General features: G+C 48.2%; 1 protein-coding gene across 1 annotated transcript in view; it reads right to left on the bottom strand.

Annotated features, from left to right (window-relative positions):
- Egln3 (egl-9 family hypoxia inducible factor 3) overlaps positions 1 to 7,877 on the bottom strand; it is a 28,329-nt gene extending 20,452 nt beyond the window's left edge. The window contains 2 exon segments of the mRNA XM_028869700.1: positions 7,168 to 7,722; positions 7,725 to 7,877. Of these exon segments, the coding sequence (XP_028725533.1) occupies positions 7,168 to 7,722; positions 7,725 to 7,877 (708 nt within the window).
- Between the last annotated feature and the right edge of the window lie 13,420 nt (positions 7,878 to 21,297).

Here is a 21,297-nt window from a genome sequence, read left to right on the forward strand (position 1 = left end):
TCCCAGAAAACAACATGAATATGGAAGTTCGGGGCGGGGGGGGGGCACGTTGGTTTGTGTGTTTTTTAAAAAGCCATCAGATTGTCAAGGGGAGGGGTTGGTTTTGCACACAGTCCCTGAGCTTTGGAGGATGTGTAAGGCAGGGGAAGATGAACAGGGGTGCTAAGAGATCTTTATTTTTTTGTTCCCTAGTGAATAGCAGAGGCAAGCTTAGGACCACACGCAAACTACACTTCCAAGCAGCCTCCCGAAAACCCTCAACTTCGCCCGTGAAAATCAAAACCGGATTGTAGTGACACTCAGAACTGAGTTTTCCATTTTGTCTTCCAACTGGCAAGTAATCAAGACAACGATCCCATCCTTCAGTTATATATATTTGGCGATTATTTTTGTTTTGAAAGGCGAAAACATTTCATGAGAAAGATGCACTGACTTAGTTATTTTTCTTGTTGATGTGACCCAGTACCTGACGCGAAGCAACTTAAGGCAGGAAGTGTTTCTTTTGGATTAAAATTTGAGGGGGTTTGCTCCAGCCTGGCCAGGGATGGCATGCTCGTGAGGCTGCTGCTCCATTGCCCGCAGCCAGGAAGCTGGGAGCACATAGGCTATGAGGCTGCGCTTCCAACTCCCAAGACCCTCCTCCAGTGACCCCCTCCCTCCAGCAAGGCTCCCCTTCCTAAAGGCTCTTTTTTACAAAACAGTGCCAACTCAAACAGCTGCACCCACGGAGGGGGCCCCCAGTTCGCAAAGCCACACCACACGTTTACTCCAAACGTTACCAAGGTGCCTCCCAAAGAATCAAACCTTGGCTTGACTTAACAAGGATGTATCAACACTGTTCTGAAACGTAGGGAACATGAGGCAAGGTGCCAAATAAATCCCAATTCCAAACCCGAGCGGCTACATTTTACAGTGTAGCGTGGTGGGTCAGTCTGTAAGGCTGAGGTGGGCGGGGGTAAAAAAAGACTCACAGAAGTGACTCCCCCGTTCACCAAAACCACGCGCGCGGGCAGGAACTCATCCGCACACCAGTATCACAAGAGGAGGCACACTCAAGAAAGTGCTATCCCAGCTTAAGACAGAAATAACTGAGAGAAAGGGGGTACAAATCCTATGTATAATTAACCGAGCTCACTAATCTTACTTGGCAAACACCCACAGAGCCGCGGATCCAAGCCCAAATCAATGGCTCCTGGCCATCTGCCAGCGCTGAATTCTTTAGCCTGGCATCATCAAATGATCTGTCTGTTGTATTTACAATTCCAGTGCTTCTGGATGCAGCCACCCACTGGGCACCCCTGGCAGATACCCAGCAGAAGACATCAGAACGATCATTACTGTCAGAACACGTGCATTTGGCAAACACCAGCAGACTGAGGAGACACGGGATCTCGCAGAGCAGCATTAGTTAACAGCCACCAAGTACGTCTGCGGCTCAGATAACGTTAAAAACACGAATAGCCTTGCCCACAGCACTAACCCCGTTCACGACGCTTCGGTCTTCACGGGGCACAAGTCAAATGTCATTTGTTTACCCAGCACTAGAGAGTTCACCCAAAAGCGGAGCTGCCGAGCTGAGCAAGCGAAGCCCAGGTGAGCAGGCTTCTCCTGAGGGGCATCAAAACGCTCACCAGACAGCTCTGCTCAGGGCAAGTCTCCAAACCTCACGGCAGTGTCTCCCATATACGGTGTGCTCACGGGATACCATTCTAGGAGGCAAAACTCTCTTTGTTATTCTTAAAAAAAAAACAAAACAAAAAAAAACTAGTTTTCCTAACCAGAGTCAGGAATCGGAAGAGAATTTACCAACTTCGCTTAAGCTGTCAGAAAGAGAAACTGCTCCTGACATCCAAAAGCCAGCCACAGAGATAAGCAACATAATTCCACCTTCCGGGGGCTTATCGTTTTCAGTCTGAACTTTACTGAAAAATCTCACATAAAATACTGAATTCACGTGGCAGAATTCACCAGCTCGCCCTGGGCCACATGACCCAGCCCCGGCCAAGGAGCTGCTCAAGGTGTCCTCTCCTAGAAGAAACCTTTCTTGCATGCGCGCACACACACACACACATACACACGCACGCACGCACGCACGCGCGCGCGCGCACACACACGAGCTACAGAGATAGCACAGCTGTTATGAGCATACACTGCTCTTGCAGAGGACCCAAGATCAGTTTCCATCAGCCACATACAACAGCTTACAACTGCCTGTAACTCCAGCTCCAGGAGATCACGACACCCCTGACCTACAGGCGCCTGCACACACCCACACCGTGACACACACATACACATAATGAAAAATATTTTTGAGACATCTCACTGGGCAGCCCTGACTAGTCTGGAACTCACTGTGTAGACCAGGCTGGCCTTAAATTCACCGAGATCCACCTGCCTCTGCCTCCTGAGTGCTAGGAGAACAACCCAAAGAAAACAATGACTGAAGAATGCCAGGGAAGGCTTTTCAACCAGAAAAGAACAAACTAAAGGGGGTCAGGGGAGACATCAACCATTCTGGTGCTGGCTACCCCATCCACGCTCACCTCACTCCTTGGGCCTTATGAACACGCCACTCTTCCTTCCTCTACCCATCCATAATAAGGTCTGCCACAGAGCAACCAGACACCAGCTACCCTCTGAAGGAAAAACTAACCTAATGCCCACTGACTTCTAGCTTCACCATGAGCAGGGAAGACTCCTGAATAGCTACACAGTGTGTTTCTTCATAGGCCATGAACTCTCCCTCACCGAAGTCAGGCTTCCCTCACACTCAGGCTGCGTTCTAGAAATGATTTCCTCCAGCAGTTGAAGACTTGAACTTCAGGGACACTACGGACAAACCCCTGCTCCCGAAGGACCACACCTGTCAATGGGCCCTGGCAACCATATTTGTGACATATGATTCGAAATGCTTCCAGCACCCCAAACCAGGGCTCACAGGGCCCCAAAGCTAGCTAAGGTGAAGTCAACCGGGCTTTATCTAGGGCGATGGAAACTCGGATTCTAGGCTGGTGTTCAAGCCTCCATCCATCATGACCGAAAGCCTGAAGCAGCCACTGGAAGGATTCATCTTGCGCCGTGTGTGTGGAACAGCAGCAAACGCTGGACTAGAAGGAGAGAGGAAGAAACACGGAACACAAAGCAAAGGGGCAGAGAGAAAGGCCCTAGAACTCAGAGAGCTAGCACCCGCTGGATATGAAGGCTCCATGTTCTCAGCCCCGGTCCTCTGAGACTCCTGATTGCATTTCCTGAGCTTGTGGCCTGAGAGATATCTGATCGGCACAGCACCTCACCCCATTTTGGCTTCGAGTCACTTCCAACCAGGATAAATCTATTAAGTAACAGGCATTCTGGACACTACCAGAAGGCTGGGCCCAGCAGCTGCTCCACAACAGGGAGCAAGCCCACCACTGAGCCCACACTCTCTTGTTCATCAACTTCCGGCTGTTGCGTCAGTCCTCTGTGTTGTCCGGAAAGGACTGACCTGTCTGCGCACAATACAACCCTGTCACCCACTGTCCACAGATGCTCTGGTCCGGGTCCTAATAACCGGCCTAGCAATGCTTTCCTAAAAGCAATACTGGAAAAACTAACACAGCACTTCATTCCTTCAAACGCACTCGACTGACCCTCTTCAATAGTGTGTGTGTGTGTGTGTGTGTGTGTGTGTGTGTGTGTGTTTTATAGCTTGAGACATAGTTAACTATAAACTAGACTCTCCTACAATTCGCCTGTATTTGTGAGTGTAAGCTGGCTCACAGGAGTCCTGCAGAAACCCACAGACACACATGCATATTTGGGGCATCAAACTGGAAAGCCCAATGGTTAAGAACACAGACTGAGTCAGACAAATCTGGAACAAAGTCTTAAACTTCACTCAGAGCCTTTAAACAAGGACAGAGACTGGAAACTCTAAGAATTTTACATGGATTATAAAGTCTTTTCTCCCAAAGCCTTTGTATTATTATTATTTTACACTGGATAAGACCTAAGTGACTTCTCAAAGGCCACAGGCTTAGTAATGCCAATCCTCACTCTGCCCCTGACTGTGAGAGACTCCCGGTCTATTATTTAGGGGCTCCGTTCCTTTAGGATTGAGGCTCAGAAGAGTGAGTAAAATCGGCACGTTAGCACAGGCTGAGCAGAGGGCCGGGCAGCGCAAACTGCTCACTAAAAGGTATTTATTATTGCTAGGGTTCCCAACTCCTGCGTCTTCAGTGAATGCTTCAGGCAAAGGGACATTCGGTTCTATAAAATTACACGTTCCTGGAAAAGAGCCATTTGCAAGCTCTAGGCGGCCAAAGAAAAAGGAGCAAATTATAAGCAGTATTTATCTTGGATGCGGTCTAGATCTCCAGAAGAGAGTAACAGATAACCCACACTAGCTGGAAAGCAATGACCACACTTGAGGCTAGGGGGCGCCATGCCACACTCATTGGCACAACGGGGACCGCTTTCCCCAGGGGGGACCCCAAACCCCACTTGGCTACAACAAAAGAGAAGCAGACAAATTTTAACCAATAACAACTTGGGGGGGGGGTCAGGGAAAGGTACCATCTAACAGTTCTACCACGGTTTCAATTTTAGGGCCAGTAAATACTCTTATTTATTCTCAATATCTTTGCAATTCCACTCACATTATTCAATGACCTTTACAAATCCAGTTTTAAAAAAAAGGTAACGAGGATGTATGCATTCAGAAGCACAATGCATAGAAATTTAAAGTGCATTAAAAAAAAAAAACAGTCTAAACTAAATGTACAAACTGGCAGTTGCTAAAACCGCCTGGTGGGAGTTCATATTAGCCTATCTACATTTGTATATGTTTGAAATTCCCTCGATCAAAAGTTATAAATAAGTTTAAAATCTGTACCAATTCTCTCTTATGAAAATAAAAAAAAAAAATTCCCCTGCAAGTCTAAGCAGGAAACTAGGTCTATCTATATCAGTACTGTGGGAAGCAGCACAAAATGAGGACAGCCAGGGAGGAAAGTCACGTAAGGAAGAAAATAGGCCAAGTGAAAGGAAACGTGCGTGTGGAGGGAGCCCCTATAGACAGGATGTGTCTGACAATGCATCACTAGCCAACTCGGAGTAAGGGCCAGAGGACTGCCGTCTTTACAGAAGTCAACCAGAGTGTTACGGTTTTAAAAAAAAACCTACACTGTTTGTTTGTTGAAGCTTGGTGTTTGTTTGTTTGGTGTTTTTCTGTGTTTTGGGGTTTCTTTGGTTTTTGGTTTGGTTTTGTGTCTATGTGTGTTCTAATTAGCAAGGGGATAGTCCAATCTAGAGGTGGACTCTCTAAAGAGTATGAATGAGAGCTTTGTGCCAGGAAGAGCCGAGTGAGCCGTAATCTGGATAAGGACAGATGCCTCTTCAGTGGGTAAGACAGATTTCTCTTCTCAATGCATAGGCACCTTGTGACGCGATTAACTGAAAAGTTATTTGGTCCGCCCAGAAGAGAACCTAGGATTGAAAACTCTACAGAGCTTGCTTCCTCACCCTGGGCGATTAGGTGTTTTTCTCATTCCCTTTGAATTAAACTCTAGCTTGGGATTCCCCTGTCATCCATTAAGTCAAAGCTAAATCAGAATATAAATTTTAAAACTCTGCTAGTGACATGACTTATCAATTAATTTCAGTCTCCCTCAGAGGGGGGGAACTTATCCCTAAACCACTGAGGGAAAATTCTTTAACAGCCAAGCTTGTCAGAAACTTTACAGAACTGATAAGGAACCACTTGCCCTTTCAGGCTGAAGCTACAGGTACCTCCCAATACTGAGGCTAACCCCGGGGCTATCCGAAAGGTTATTTAATGCAGAAAGAACTCTGATCAAAACACAGATGACCTTCGAGTCTACCACTGAACTGATGGAAGAAAAAAAAAAAAAAAAAAAAAAACTCTACCATCATGTTCCAGCAGAGTGCAGGTAACTGAACTATTCCCAAATCAAATGAAAATGTAGATAGAATCTGGTACTTTCTTCTAAGCTTCACTTTGGGTCTCAGGCAGTCGGCGGACATCCTCCTGACTTGATAGCAGTCTGCAGCTCCCCACGCTACTCATCCATCCCAACCCCTCACTTCCAGACATTTCTAGTTGAGTTTATCCCCAGACCAAGCCTACACTGAGAAACCGTACATTTATTATCAATGAGTGGCACATTCGTGAATGCTCGTGGTCCCTCAGCTGCTGGTAGGCTCTGTCTCGCTGCACTTAAGAAGTTTTAATGATTCTGAGTCCCTTGACCAGACAGCAGCAACATAAGGGCAAATCACTCTGAATCGCTCCTGGAAGAGGATTTGACTATCGTTAAAGCAAGAAGAGGCCAAGTCAGCCAAGACTAATCCAAAGCAATGTATATATATATGCACAGTCTCAGCTTTTCCCCCTCCCACTGCCCGGCCTGCCAATCTATACCTGGAAACGTTTCCAAGATAAATCACCACCACCCCCTGCACCATTTCCGGCTCTGTGAACAGAAACGAGGTACTTTTTACCTAGAGGTACTTCACCAACTCTCTCCACGGACCTTATCAGGTAGGTTGAGTGGACTTTGCCATGAGTGTATAGGAAAAGAAACGCAACCGACGTAGGGCTCGGCACCAGGTGAGAATTTTCAGTTGGGTTGATGGGTCTAAGAGAATCCTGGACGCCAGGGGTCAAAGGCTGCACGCAGAAGTGGAGTCTTACCTTTTCACATATCAAACTCTTCCTTCCCACCCTACCGGACTCTGCAAGCCAACTAACACAAGACAAAAATTACACTTGCCTCTAGTAGGGTTAGACCTTCGCTACAGTGAAGGTCAGTACTGTGTGGCTTTAACACCGGCGCTTCGGATCATGGACATGTGGGTCGCAGTGTTGGGAATGTCTTTTCCCTCCACAACCCAGTTGTCCTGCATTCATCACCAAAACCAGGGCATTTCTCTCCGAGTCAGCAGAAGCTCATCATCATGCCACACCTGAGCTCCTTAACGTGGACTTTTGCCTAAGGAGGTGGGCCGGGAGGTGGAGGGGACGCCAGAGAGCAGATAAGGCAAGCTGACTTCTCGGTTAAAAAACCAAAGTTCGCTGCAGCCCAGCGAAGGAGGCACAACACTCCGGGTGAAGGTTTCCCGTCCCCGGCAGCGGTAGCTGAGGCTGGGCGCCCGCACGCATCCTACCTTGGACCTCTCCTTGACATAGTATTTGCCCAGCCGGCTCCCGCAGTACAGGACCAGCCTGTCGATGAGGGACAGGAGGAAGTTGATGGCCTCGCAGCCCTCCTCATTGCCCCCGATCCACGTGATCTGGTCGCCCCGCAGGTGCCGCTTGGAGACGCCGGCGCGCGGCCCCGCCAGCTGGCCGTCACGTAGGGCCCCGTTGTAGTGCAGCTGCTTGACCCGCTCCAGCACGCAGTCGCCCACCACCTCGCCTAGGAAGTTGTCCAGGTAGCAGAAGCCGACCTCGTGCAGACAGGGCACGATGTACTCCAAGGCGATCTTCTCCAGATCCAGCCTCATGATGTGTCCCAGAGGCATCTCGCCCGCAGAGCTGACGCCGGGGACCCCCACGGTGCACGCGCCGAGGGCTTGACCTGCGCGAGCGCACAGCCGAGATGCGGAGAGCCGGGCCCGGGGCTCACCCACCTGCGGCGGCGGCCACGGTCCCCGAGCCACTTTAGCGCCAGGGGCGGGGAAAGTTGCTCGCAACTCGGGGGAGAAGGGAGTCCCGCTCTCTAAGACCGGCGGGAGCAGTGTGGGACTCCGCCACCCAGCGCCGGACTGGCCCAGTGAGAAGTCAGAGGGCCCCTTTTGGAGATGCAAAGCCACCGCCGCGGCGGCCGCAGCCGGGGGAGGGACGGGAGGAGGCCCCGCCTTGACCTCAACGTCATGGTCCCGCCCCCGGCACAGCCCTCCTCCGGGCCCTTCCTCCTGGACTGGTGCTGCGGAGCATCCGGGCGAGCTTTATGCTAACCTGTGCGTGACCCAAGACCAGGGCTGAATTTTTTTTTTTTTTAAGGCTCTCGATTTGCATATTGTTTTGCATAAAATCCCCTAACAAACTTGAAAACCTGGATCCCACAGCTGAGATATACACGAACTTAGCCGCGTAGTTTACAGCCACTTTTCTGGGAGAGGCACCTCTCTGGTGACTATATATTTCTTAATCGTTGGCCTCGCGCTAGCTAGCTTTACCTGGTGACTTTCCGTCCTCCCCGTTCCTCTTCGGTTTGACTCGGGTCGGGCAGTTCCCACCCCTCGGAGAGTGAGATGAATCCAGTTTTAACTGAAACTGATACATTGACAAATGTTCCCCTTGACTCCCTCTGTTCCCCCCCCCCCCCCCCCGGGCTAGGCTGGTGTACATGGCTGAGGGGAGGGGAGAGGCATTACGGGAAGGGAGGGGCGTTGCCAAACCCTGCAAATTCTTGCATTTTGCCCTGCAGGAGATGTTCATGCCCCACTTACTACTCAAGCTCCTTACTAAAAGGCTCTGAAAGTCTACCTCAAATCACTTACATGCTCCCCAGAAGAAACACTGTGTTCTAGGTCTCTCTGACTTTTGCCAAAACTAACTAGACTCCCGAGGGAGTGCAAGACCCTACCTAAAAGACTTTATCTACCAATAAGCCGGTGGCTGTATAGATATCTGACGTCCTTCCCTTCCAAATACTAGGGGTCAGGAGGAAGGGAGGGAGCCAGCGAGGTGGGAAGGCGGGAGGGAGGGAGGGAATGAAGTCGGCATGCAAAGCCATTTCCATTTTCACATCTTTGTATATTTGGATTTTCATTTAAATTGAATGAGAAACTGCACCCGTCTTTTGGGCATCGTTTATTTTGGACATAAAGTCTCTACAGCCTTTTCGCTTTTTTTTTTCTCTTCCCAATCACCCCCCTGTGGGAAGTGGGGTCCATGCAGTTCATGCCAAGAAAGAGAAGCAGAAGAAAGGGTGCTCACAGGAGGAACGAAGCCTGAGGCAGGTGAGGGCAAGCAGCCCCTGGGGAGTGGCAGTCCACGGTGGAGGGGCCGGGCAGCTTTGATGAAAGCTAGCTCGCTCCGTGGGGAACAGGGGCCCTGTCAGAGCTCCGTTGGCCTCTTGGAAAAGTCTGCCCAGGAGCAGGTGTCCATCCTTAGGGAGAAGGTTCAAATTGCCCTGAGCTCAAGAAGTTGTCCACAGAAAGCCCACTGCAGCCCTAGGGCGATAGGAGCCCCTGTCCTTGGAACGATGTTGCCGGCACATGATAGACGGTTGGAAAATAGTTTCTTGAGACCCTGAACCTGGGCCCTGCAACCTCCACTTGGAGTTTGAAACAGGAAGCCAGGAGGACAGGTCCTTTTGCAAGAGGAACTGGGGAGCCTCTCAGGGCATTCACTGGGACAGAGTATGAGGAACCAGACCTCAGCGGCCACTGGAGGTGGACAGTGAGAACTTCTGCAGGACATTTGTCTCACCAGCTGGCCCTGTCCGGTCCCAGTAGTAGCAAATAAAGCAAAGGCCAGAGGGTTATTTATCTCCATTGGGAGCAGGATGGAAATGAGTTCCAAAGAGGAGGTGGGGCCATCTCCCCTCTGTTGTCTGAACCCCTGTCTCTATGAGCCACTCTGAGCCCTTTTATGCTCTTCGGCAGGGACACCCTGGGGTAGCCAGGTGGGGCAGGGAGTGCCTTGGGGCTTTTGCAGCTTGGAGCTGGAAGTAGACCCCAGAGTCGACAGCACCAAAGAAGGGTCAGAGTAACAGGCAGTTCTTGGAAGCTGGCCGAAATTCTTCTAGCCTGTGGTTCCTTTTAGCTCCAACCCATATGTAGGCAGACTTTTTCGTAAGGTCCGCCATCTCCCCAATAACTGACATGGAAAAGTTTTATTAATTATAAATGCTCAGCCAATAGCTTAGCCTTATTACTAACTAACTCTCACAACTTAAATTAACCTATTTTTTTTTATCTACACTCTACCATGTGACAGTACCTTTTTCCAGCATGACATGTTCATCTCCTGCTTCCTCTATGCTTTGCTGGCGACTTTGCCCTCCTTCCCAGCATTCTCTGGGTTTGGCTCTCCTGCCTAACCTCTTCCTGCCTAGATTGACCAGTCAACTCTTTATGAACAATGAGAACAACACATCTTCCCAGTGTCCAAAAGGATTGTCCCACAGCACCCATGTGCCTGGGGCTGATAGAAGGGGATTTTCAAAGGCCTGAAAACCTATAGTCCTGGTGGAGGGGTTGGTTAATAAGACACAGAAAATTATACATCCACATCCTGGGGTGACCTTGTTTGCCTGTAACTTTAAGGGCTAAGTCATTTAACTTAGTATTCAAATAATATTTCCATAATTTCACAGCACAGTGGTTTCTAGTGTAGTCACAACTAGAACAATAGCTCAAGCAGGTTCAAGCCTGAAGCTGTTCTAGATTACTTTGGTTCCCAAACGTGGGCTGTTAAAGAAGGGAGTTAGCCCTGGAGCACCATCCCTGTTCAACAAGGGCGTTGACTAACCAACCGCAGACGGGCCAATCAACTCAGGGCTGCCAGCCCCGGGTATAGGAAGGGAGTCCGAGATACCGTGGCTGGTAGAAATCAAAGTTCGTGATTACGTAGAGGGCACAGAGAAGCAGGAGCCAAACAGACTCTGAGGCTGAACCTCAGTCAGGCAAAACCCAAGTTACCTTTTAAGTACATTTCTTTCAGACATTTGTCCGTTAACGCGTATCGTTTTAAAAAATCATTGTTATGTTACTCAGCTTTCCATAGATAGGACAAAGTACCTGAAGCAATCATTTAAAAGGAACAACGGTGTGTTGGGGTTCAGGGTTTTTGAGGTGTCACCCTCCAGTCTCTAGGGACTGTGGGGGCCTATCGTGTCAGGGAGAGCCAGGACGAGCGACGGAGGCCAGGTTTCCGGGATAGGATACAGGACGCACCCTCAGTCACCTCACTTCTTTCTTCCAGACCACTCTCCTCGAGGTTCTACTGTTTCCCAGGGTGCTGTGGGCTGCCAACCAAATCCTAACATACGAGCGTACAGCATTTCAGAGCCAAACCACAGCAAGCATCGAAACAACTTTTCAAAAAACGTAAAACCAACTTTCTTTCTTTTTTTTTTTTTTGATTCTGTTGTGATAAAATTCCCTGACAAAAATCAACACAGGGGAGGAAGGACTTGTTTTAGCTCAGAAGTCACAGCCCATCATTGCAGGGAAGTCGAGGGGTCGGGGATGTAAAGCAGCGAGTCACGTTACATCCACAGGTAGATGTAGCCATGAGTAAATACACGTGTGCTTCACCATCTCCGCGCTTTCACATGCACGATCCCCTGCACAGGAAATGATGCCACCCAGAGTGGGCAGGTCTTTTCCACTCAGGTAATCAATATAATACCCACACACACACACACAGACTCCTCACAGGCCAACCTGCCTATGTGATTCATCACCGAGGGACTAGAGAGATGGATCAGTGGTTCAGAACACTTGCTTCTCTTCCAGAGGACCAAGATTCTGTTCCCAGGACTGACATGGTGACTCACAACCATCTGTAACTCCAGTTCCCAGGAATCCAACACCCTTTTCTGATCCGTAAGATAACCAGTCACACGCGTAGTGCATAGCTGTAAATGCAGACAAAACACCCATATGTGTAAAATGATAAATAAATGAAATATAGGTGATTCCTCATTGAGATTCCCTTCCCAGGTGATTTTAGATTTTTGTCAAGATAGCAAAACTAGCCATCACACTACTTCAAAGTGAAAACTTGAATGGCATTTAGTACATCCATAGTGTGTTACAACCACCACCTCTCTCTAGTGCAAACACATTTTCACTGCCCCAAAGGAAAATTCTAAACCCCTTAGGCAGTAATTTTCTGCTCCCACCTTTCCCCAGTCCCTGGAAACCACTGATCTGCTTCTGTTCCCATGGATTTACTCACACCAGACATTTCCTGTAGGTGGGTCATACTGTCTGAGACTTCTTCCAACTGGCTCCTTTCATTCCACATAAGGTTGTTTTTCAGGCTCACCCACATTCTATCACGTATCAGTACTTCATTTTTTATAGCTGACTAATAATCCATTGTAGATACACCATAATACGTCTACTTATCACTTGATGGGTGTCTATTGCTGCGACAAAGCACCATGACCAAAAAGCAAGTTGGGGAGGAAAGGATGTATGTGGCTTACACTTCCACATTGCTGTTCATCACTGGAGGAAGTCAGGACAGGAACTCAAGCAGAGCAGGACCTTGGATACAGGAGCCGATGCAGAGGCCCTGGAGGGGTGCTGCTTACTGGCTTGCTTCCCCTGGCTTGCTCAGCCTACTTTCTTGTAGAACTCAGGACCACCAGCCCAGAGATGGCACCACCCACCATGAGTTAGGCCCTCCCCCCATCAATTACTAATTAAGAAAATGGCCTACAGCCTGATCTTATGAAGACAATTTCTCGATTGAGGTTCCCCTTTTTCAGATAACTATAGTGTGGGTATTAAGCTGATACAAGATAAGCCAGTACAATGGGTATTAGGTTCTTCCCATCCTTGAATCACTGTTCATAGTACTGTTGTGAACATATGCGCCTAAGAATTTGAATATCCATTTTCAATTTGAGCGGTGAGGGCATGTACCTAGGAGTGAAATGTTGGAGTCACATTTCGAAGAACCACCAAACTATTTTCGACAACAGCTTACCATTCTGCATTTGCATTCCCACCACTAATATGGAAGGGCTCTATCAATTTTTTTTCAAGGAAGGGTCTCGCTTTGTAGTCCTGGCTGGTCTGGAACTCATTAGAAGACCACACTGTTCGCAAATAGACATCTGTCTGCCTCTCAAGTGCTGGAATCACAGGTATAGGCCACCATGTTCACCTCTATTTCCTCGTTTTATTTTATGTGTAGCAGCAGGGGTTGGCCTGCATGTATTTCTGTGCGACCTGTGTGTTTCTGTTGCCCGCAGAGGTCAGAAGAGGGAGATCCTGGAACTAGAGTTACAGACTGTTGTGGGCCCCTGTGTGGGTGCTGGGTGGGTCCTTTTTTTTTTTTTTTCAATGATTTATTTATTTGCATGTGTGTGAGGGTGTTGGATTCCCCTGGAACTGGAATTACAGACAGTTGTGAGCTGCCATGTGTGTGCTGGGAATTGAACCTGGGTCCTCTGGAAGAGCAGCCAGTGCTCTCAACCGCTGAGCCATCTCTCCAGTCCTGGGTGGGTCCTGTGGTCCACTCTTAACTGCTGAGCTGTAGCCATTGCCCCTCAAATTCTCTTTTAATCCTTGTGTAATCTACCATCTCCTATCAAAGTCCCACCGTCCATCCTAGTAGGTGCCTGAATAGTGTGTGTGTGTGTGTGTGTGTGTGTTATGTCACTGAGGCTTATCGTCATATTGAATGACTTTATACAGAGTGACTTTTGCACAAATGATAGCTAATGACCAAAATACTCTCCTAACATTCGATACGGTGTCATAGGTTTTACAGCCACTACTTCAGTTCATATTTATAACGTTAAGACTTGACTTCTGTTGTGAGTCCCCATTGTGAATACAAACAAAAGAGCGGGTAAATAATTCACTGAAGTTTCCACTGAAAACACAACCATGTAGGGCCTTCTAGTCTAGTGAGGCTGCAGGAAATGCTAAGCCACCTGCTGGGCGTAGCGATGCCTTACTCCTGAGCACGTTTTTTTTGCTGTTGTTCTTGGTTGGGACATTTTGGTGTGAAATGACATTTTAAATTTTTGCTTCCTTAACTAATACTTTCTGCCCATGCGGCATAAGCAAACTCTACCATACACTGTTTCGAGGACAGTCACTTTTCAAACCGCAAATTAGGACCTGCTTCTTGCTCCATCCTAATTATAGCCCAGGGTTGCAGGATGCAAACCGTAAATTTCAGTGATGTGTTGGCCTGTTGAGAACGATCCCTAGTCATGAGCTCCGTTTCAGTTCACGCACGGCATGTGTGTTCACAGGACACAGGAAGTGAGTTTGTTTCAATGAGGCTAGTGAAACAAGACCAAAGTGAATTTATGGTTGTAAGCTCATGGGTATAAATTGGGTTCAAAGAAGGGAGTGTTTGATTACATCGTTTTCCCTGTGGACCCAAGCCCTCCTGGTCTTCTTTACCAGGTCTAGAAAAGTGACCTTGTGTCAATCCATAATTACTTCTCAGCACACAGGCACATTTCATTCAGTCCATCTCGTTTGTTCTCTGGATATTCTGTCAGGGTCTAGTTCTGGGAAATGTGACATCAAAAATATTACTATTTTCCAGTGTTCTCTTGTTTAGGCTTTAAGTGTCTAAAAAGCCTTTTGCATTAGTCACAAAAATACAGCTGTGTCAAATTTTAAGATGGAGACTTTAAAGAGCCTTTTTGCCTAATTTCATGAAAGGTTTTCCAAAAGTGCTTCTATTCATTAGAATTTTACACCATGCTGTATATTTTTAAAAATACGCGTATCCTAAAATAATCTTAGATGTACAGGGAAGCTGTGAAGACTTATGCAGAGTCTCCAAACACCTCACAAGCTGTTCCCCCACAGTTAACATCTTGCGTTGCTTGGTCGAGTCGTGGTAACTCATGAATGGTACTGGTATATTTTTAACAACTAAAGTCCTAATGTCACCCAGATTTTCTTTACTTTCATGCAGTGACCATTGTCTCTCCCAGGATCCTGTTGACACTGTGTAAGGGCTAAAGACGTCCCACACATCCCCCAGCCCTGGAACTCCTGTATAAACCAGTCCAAAGACCCCTGGGGTGCAGAGCAGTGAGAGATGGCCACAAGACATGCCTGACTGGGAGTCAGCAGGACTGTTGGAAGGTCTCCTCTGCACACCCAGGGACCTCTGGGACTCAGGTGCCTGGCTTTGCCCTTCTTTCCCCTGGCCTGGCGGTGGGAGCAGTGTGACAGGCCAGCAGCCCTGGCTTTGCTACCAGCCCCTTGCCTTGCTTGTCCTCTTTGCTTTCCCTTGTACAGAGAAAGCATTTCATGGTCTACGGCAGAGAGTCTCCAACTTGAGCGTCCCTCAGAGTCCTTGGCAAACTGGCTTCAATGGTGTCCCTGGCAGTCCCCATCCCTGGAGCTTCAGCCGGTGGACTCCCGGCGTGTCTTTCTGACCATTTCCCAGAAGCTGCTTCTCCTGGTCTGGAATGATGCTTTGAGCCACCACCCCCATCCAATCAGCACACCATGACCCTAGTGAGGGAACGCTACTGGTCTGTGGTGAGCGAGTGACACCACCAGGCAAATCCAGCCACATCCAGCGGCTCAGTGCTCTGAGGACGCAGCAGAATTACCAGAGTGCTTTGAAAGAAATGGCCCACACGAAAGCTCCACCCCAGCTGGGGATGGGCAGCTTTTTAAAAGTTTCAATAAATGATGTTATATCGTAAGTCATTCCATAGACACAATGACACCAAGCAAATCGTAAAGTTTTCTTGTGGTAGCAAGAACCAGGCTGCTGGAGAAGATAGTGTACATGGGAGGGGTCATCTCTTCTTTTCTGCGATCCAGGAAAAGAGGGCACAACCCTGCGGCAGCCAACCGGGTCCCATCAGAGGAGCCTCGTCTCAAAGATGTAGCCCACACAGAGCAAGCCAGAGTGTTGAGGAACAGGGAGAACTTAGTGACATCACAGAGATGCTCATCCCTCAGTACTTAGAGCCTGTTCTGCCTTGGGACTTCTAGTTATGGGAGATAATGTGTTTCTTTTTTTTTTCTTCTTCTTCTCCTCCTCCTCCTCCTCCTCCTCCTCCTCCTTCTTCTTGTTTTTTGAGACAGGGTTTCTCTGTGTAGTTTTGGTGCCTGTCCTAGAACTCACTTTGTAGACCAGGCTGGCCTCGAACTCACAGAGATCCGCCTGGCTCTGTCTTCCGAGTGCTGGGATTAAAGGCGTGTGCCATCACCATCCGGTCTTCCTCATTCTTTAAGTCCACGTGTGTCACAATTCTCAGCAAGCAGCCTTCAAGATCATCCTAACAGATACTGAGAAATATGGTCACCCTGTAATCCTAAAAAACAGTGTCTAGTTTAAAGAGTGGGTGTAGTGATGCATGCTTTTAATCCCAGTGCTTGGGAGAAAGCATGTGGATCTCTGTAAGCCTGTTCTACAGAGCAAGTTCCAGGCCAGTCAGGACTTCATGGTGAGACCCAGTCTCGAATAAATATATACAAACTGTATCATTTTTTATTTTAATTAATTTTATTTGTTTATTTATTTGTTTGTTTGTTTGTTTGTTTATTGAGACAAGGTCTCACTGTGTAGCCCTGACTGGCTTGGAACTCTCTATGTAGACCAGGCTAGCCTTGAACTCTCAGAAATCTGTCTGCCTCTGCCTCCCAAATGCTGAGATTAAAGGTATATGCCACCATGCCCCGCTAAGCATCTACTCTTGAACCCCCTCACTTGAGTATCTGCCTCATATACTCTGCAGAAATGTGACTGAGGAGAGGCCAGACAGACTGGCATCAGGGACAGGTCTAATGCAAGGCTGGGGTGGGCCTGAGGCAGGCCAAAGGCAGAGTTCCTCCCCGCCGGCACACTGCTTCTCTCCGCCTGGGAGTTCTAAGAACTTCTCCCCACCAGAGAAAATGAACAGAACAAGTCAAGACCTGGCTTTCCTGTGTGCTTAGAACAACTCGGTTTCTGCTTCTACCTGAGTAAATACTAAATGCTAGTCCAATAGGAGGTTACGTCCTGATTGTATTCTGCATGAATGGTTTTTCTTGAATTGAAGTTTATTTTTAGGCAATAATTCTTTTTTTTTTTTTTTTTTTTTTTTTTTTTTTTTTTTTAAGTATTTACAGTTAGAAAATGTGGTGCATACCACTCAACACCGGGAGATAGAGAGAGAAAAAAAACGCCTGTCAAATGGTTTATTGCAAGCATTTAGTGTACTGGATTACAGACAGAATATCAGGTAGGGGAGAGGGGGAGGGGAGGCAGACTCTAGATGTTATCAATGATTGTGGGGAAGCAGGGGGTTTGGGGTGAGACTTATATTCCATTGTTTGTGCTTTTCTTTTTTTCTTTTTCTGATGGGCTTGCGTACATTTTTAGAAAGAAATAAAATTAAGGACACACTTCTTTTTGTCCTGCTTAAAAACAGTCTTTCTTCTCCTGGGCTGGCCCTGGGCCTCTCTGCACTAAGGGCCCTTTTCTGACCGCAGTGCTGTGCTGGCAGGGCCTACAATCCTGCAAATTGCATTTCCCAGAGGCCTTTGCCAGCTAGCTGGGCACGCTGCTGCCAGTGGTTGGAAACTGCATGAAATGAGGGATCAGTTTCCCCCTTACCTTAAACTTCTGTAAGTGGCTAGGGTAGGCGACACCAGCAGTAGTCGGGTTCCTGTGGCTTTTTAGCAGTTCGAGGACATCACGGCCAGGCCAGCTCCAACTGTACCAGTGGCTTCCCACATTGTCAGGGTCCTGAGAGCAGCATGCCTTCATTTTTTTTTCCTCCAGCTGTGGAAGTAACAGTGATTTCCTGAAGATATTTATCCCTAGGTTACTACAGGTGGGCCTTCAAGATCCTCCAATCGTCCAACATCTTTATGACTGGTTCCTTGTGATCAGTTCCCTCTCTTCAAAATACCTTCTGAGGGTTCTGTTATTTTAGCTAAACGCCCACTGATGCACCCGAATACCCTTCTGGGTCACAGAGAATCTGCCACTGGCACCCCAGCTCCTCCCTTCTCCCTGTTTCCACTGCCTTTGCCAATCCATGTCCATCACCACTTCCCACAGTGAGGACCACAGACCCCTTCAGACCTCCCAGACTCCACACCTGGGCCACCTCCACGCACTCACCACGCAGTTCCCAGATGCCCCAGCCTCCATCCCGGGGCCCCGGTGAGATGGGTCAAATCCCTGAAGTTAAAATCCAAGGCTGGGCATGGTAGGTAATGTCAGCCCTTGACAAGAAGTGCATGTGAGGCCCACCTGGGCTACACAAAAAAAGCCATAATAGGGACTGAGGAGAGGGGTCAGTCATTAACGTGCCACAGCATGAAGGCCTGAGTTCTAAACCCCAGCACCCACATAGAAAGCTAGGCAGTTATGAGTGTATAATCCCAGCACTGGGAAGACAGAGGCAGATCTTCATTCACCATGATCCAGTCTCACTTCGTCTCTCACAGTTGTCCGGGCAAGCCAAGCCTCCTGCCACCTCTGCGAAGCTTACCTCCTTCTCCCTGCCCTGTAGAAGCCTGAGTGTTCATGATCTCAGCACTCAAGAGCCTGAAGCTGGAGGATCAAAAGTTTGAGATCAGCCTGGCCGGCATGGTGAGACCCTGTTTCAAAAAAACAAGAAACAACCAACATTTTATTATTGGTGTGTTTTTATGGATCAACCTCATTTCTATCTCATCCAGGACTATGGGGACAGAAACATGCCAGTCACAATATCCCTACTGACAAGTACTCAGCTTGACACAAAACAGCTGTTTGCTATAAGCTGGTAAACGTTCTGTATATTTTACTGTTTCCATATTCATGCATAGGCATCAACACCTTTAGTTCTTACTTTCCTGAGTCCTTTCAATTAGGCATTCAACCATCCATCCATCCATCCATCCATCCATCCATCCATCCACTCATCCATCCATCCATCCATCCATCCATCCACCCATCCATCCATCCATCCATCCACCCACCCATCCATATATCCATCCACCCACCCACCCACCCATCCATCCATCCATCCATCCATCCATCCATCCATCTATCCATTCACCCACCCATACACTCATCCATCCATCCATCCATCCATTAATCTATCCATCTATCCATCCATCCATCCATCCATCCATCCATCCATCTACCCATCCATCCATCCATCTATCCATCCACCCACCCATCCACTCATCCATCCACTCATCCATCCATCCATCCATCCATCCATCCATCCATCCATCCATTCATCTATCCATCTATCCATCCATCCATCCATCTATCCATCCATCCATCCATTCACCCACCCATCCACTCATCCATCAACTCTTCCATCCATCCATCCATCCATCCATCCACTTGGTAAGTATTTTCTTGCATGCCTCAGTGTGTCAGGCACTGTGCTGGACCCCAGTAGGAGAGCCAAAGTCAAGACCACAGGATTCCTGTGCTTGTGAGGGCTGTCTGTGAAAAGGAAGACAGTCCACCAGGAAGTCCCTGAACAAGCACAGGACTGTGGGTGGCTGTTAAATGTGGCCAGAGAAAAAAGGCAGGTGAGAATGGAGATGGTGGATGCTGTGTCAAGTATCTTCAAAGTTTTCCTTGAGAAGGCTACCTTTGCCCTGAGGCAAGAGTTTCCCAAGAGGAATGATGAAGTTATGGTCTCTCCTCCCTTCCTACCCTAAGCAATTAAGCTTTATTTTTATTTCATGTGCATTGGTGTTTTGCCTGCATGTATGTGTGAGGATGCCAGATGCCCTGGAACCGGAGTTGCAGGTAGGTATGAACTGCCATGTGGGTGCTGGGAATCGAACCTGGGTCCTCCGGAAGAGCAGTCAGTGCACCCTAAGCAATTAAAAGAGCAGAAACCTTAAAATAAGTGCAAAGGTCAACAAAACCCTGGTTTCCCCTTAGTGGCAAGTATCTGAATACCTTTATGGGAATAACTAAATATCAAATTCTTCCCTAATAACCTTCTCAGGTTTAGGCTTTTCTCTGCTGATTTTCTATAATCCATTTGTTCAGGGCTCATGCAAATATCTGAGGAAAGAGCATTCCAGGATGGGGCTGGGGTGTGTGTGGTCTCTAACATGAAAGCTGGTGCCTACAGCCCATGGAACAAAGAGTTTCACTGGGACAGTCAGGCATGTTCTTACACATCCCGTCTATGGCTACTTTCCTATCTGCATGTCTTTGAAAGTGGGGGGCCCTCATCAGTGGGGTATAGCAGCACAGTAAATAAATGACAGTGAGCTCTCGCTGTGGTTACAACCCGGCTCCTTTTCCTCCTGAAAGGGTCCTTGGTGTCCTTTGGAACAGTGAGGGACCAGCTTTGCAGATTACCTCCACTTCAGACATCAATCACAAGAACTAAGTTGTTGCTCCGCTGTTAGCAGATTGGCTATAAATCAGGTTCCCACTATGCTTTCCTTGTAATTGGCCGGGATGACTCATGGCACCCAGAGAAACACTTGTGAGCCTCCAGCTGCAGAGACAGATAGGGCAAGGCAGTGGCGGGGTGAGGCAACTCTCAGCAGCTCTATGTGTTCAGTGACAGGAGAGCTCCTCCAGGACTTTTTTTTTTTTTTTTTTTTTTTTTGAGACAGGGTTTCTCTGTGTAGCCCTAGCTGTTCCGGAACTCACGCTGTAGACCAGGCTGGCCTCGAACTCATAGAGATCCACCTGTCTCTGCCTCTGCTGGGATTAAAGGTGTGTGCTGCCACTGTCTGGTGTCTCCAGGATTTCATAGACTTTAATCTCCATCATGCCCCTTCCCATTCCTGCAGGTTGTAGGTGGGTCCTAACCCAGCTGATGCTAGCGCAGCATATTAACATAAACTCAAGTGTCAGCCAATGGACTTCTTAGAAGTGACAACAGACACTTCTGTGGCTCACGACATTCCCAGGGTTTGAGAAGCTGATGACAGAAACGAGGAACAGAGACCAAACCTACTGCACTGTCCTGGTGACTTGTCTCTTGCCGTGATAAAACACCATGACCTAGGCAACTCATAAACTGAAGAGTTTATTCGAGTCTCATGGCTTCAGGGGGTGAGAGTCTGTAATCATCATGGCAGGGAGCGTGGCAGCAGGCAGGGTGGCATGGGGTTGGAGCAGCATCTGAGAGCTCACATCTTAAGACAAAATAGAACTATGAGGCAGGGAGAGGGAGACAGACAGAGAGAGAGAGAGAGAGAGAGAGAGAGAGAGAGAGAGAGAGAGAGAGAGAGAAAGAGATGTGACAGGGAATGTGGGAATGGCCAGAATCTTTGAAACCTCAAAGCATACCCCCAGGGACACACCTCTTCCAACAAGGCCACACTTCCAAATCCTCCCCAGACAGTTCCACCAGCTGGGGACCAAGTGTCCAAACATATGAACCTATGGAGGCCGTTCTCATTCCAACCACCATATGCATTGTCTCTGCTGGTTGATTATTTATCTGGGACATTTCCAGGTGCCTCTGTCCAATCAAGACTTGGAAGCTTCCTATACACCTGGCTCCCTACCATGTCTGTCACAAGCCAGGTTGCTGGGAGCCCACAGCTTCTGCTAGGAGCAAACTGGTGAAAACTCTGGGAGGCTAAGCTCAGAGGTACTCAGGTCTTTATTCTGTCCCATGCTCCTCATGCCAGGGT

The sequence above is a fragment of the Peromyscus leucopus genome, chromosome 14 (genome assembly GCF_004664715.2).
Source record: "Peromyscus leucopus breed LL Stock chromosome 14, UCI_PerLeu_2.1, whole genome shotgun sequence".
Taxonomy (NCBI): Eukaryota; Metazoa; Chordata; class Mammalia; order Rodentia; family Cricetidae; genus Peromyscus; species Peromyscus leucopus.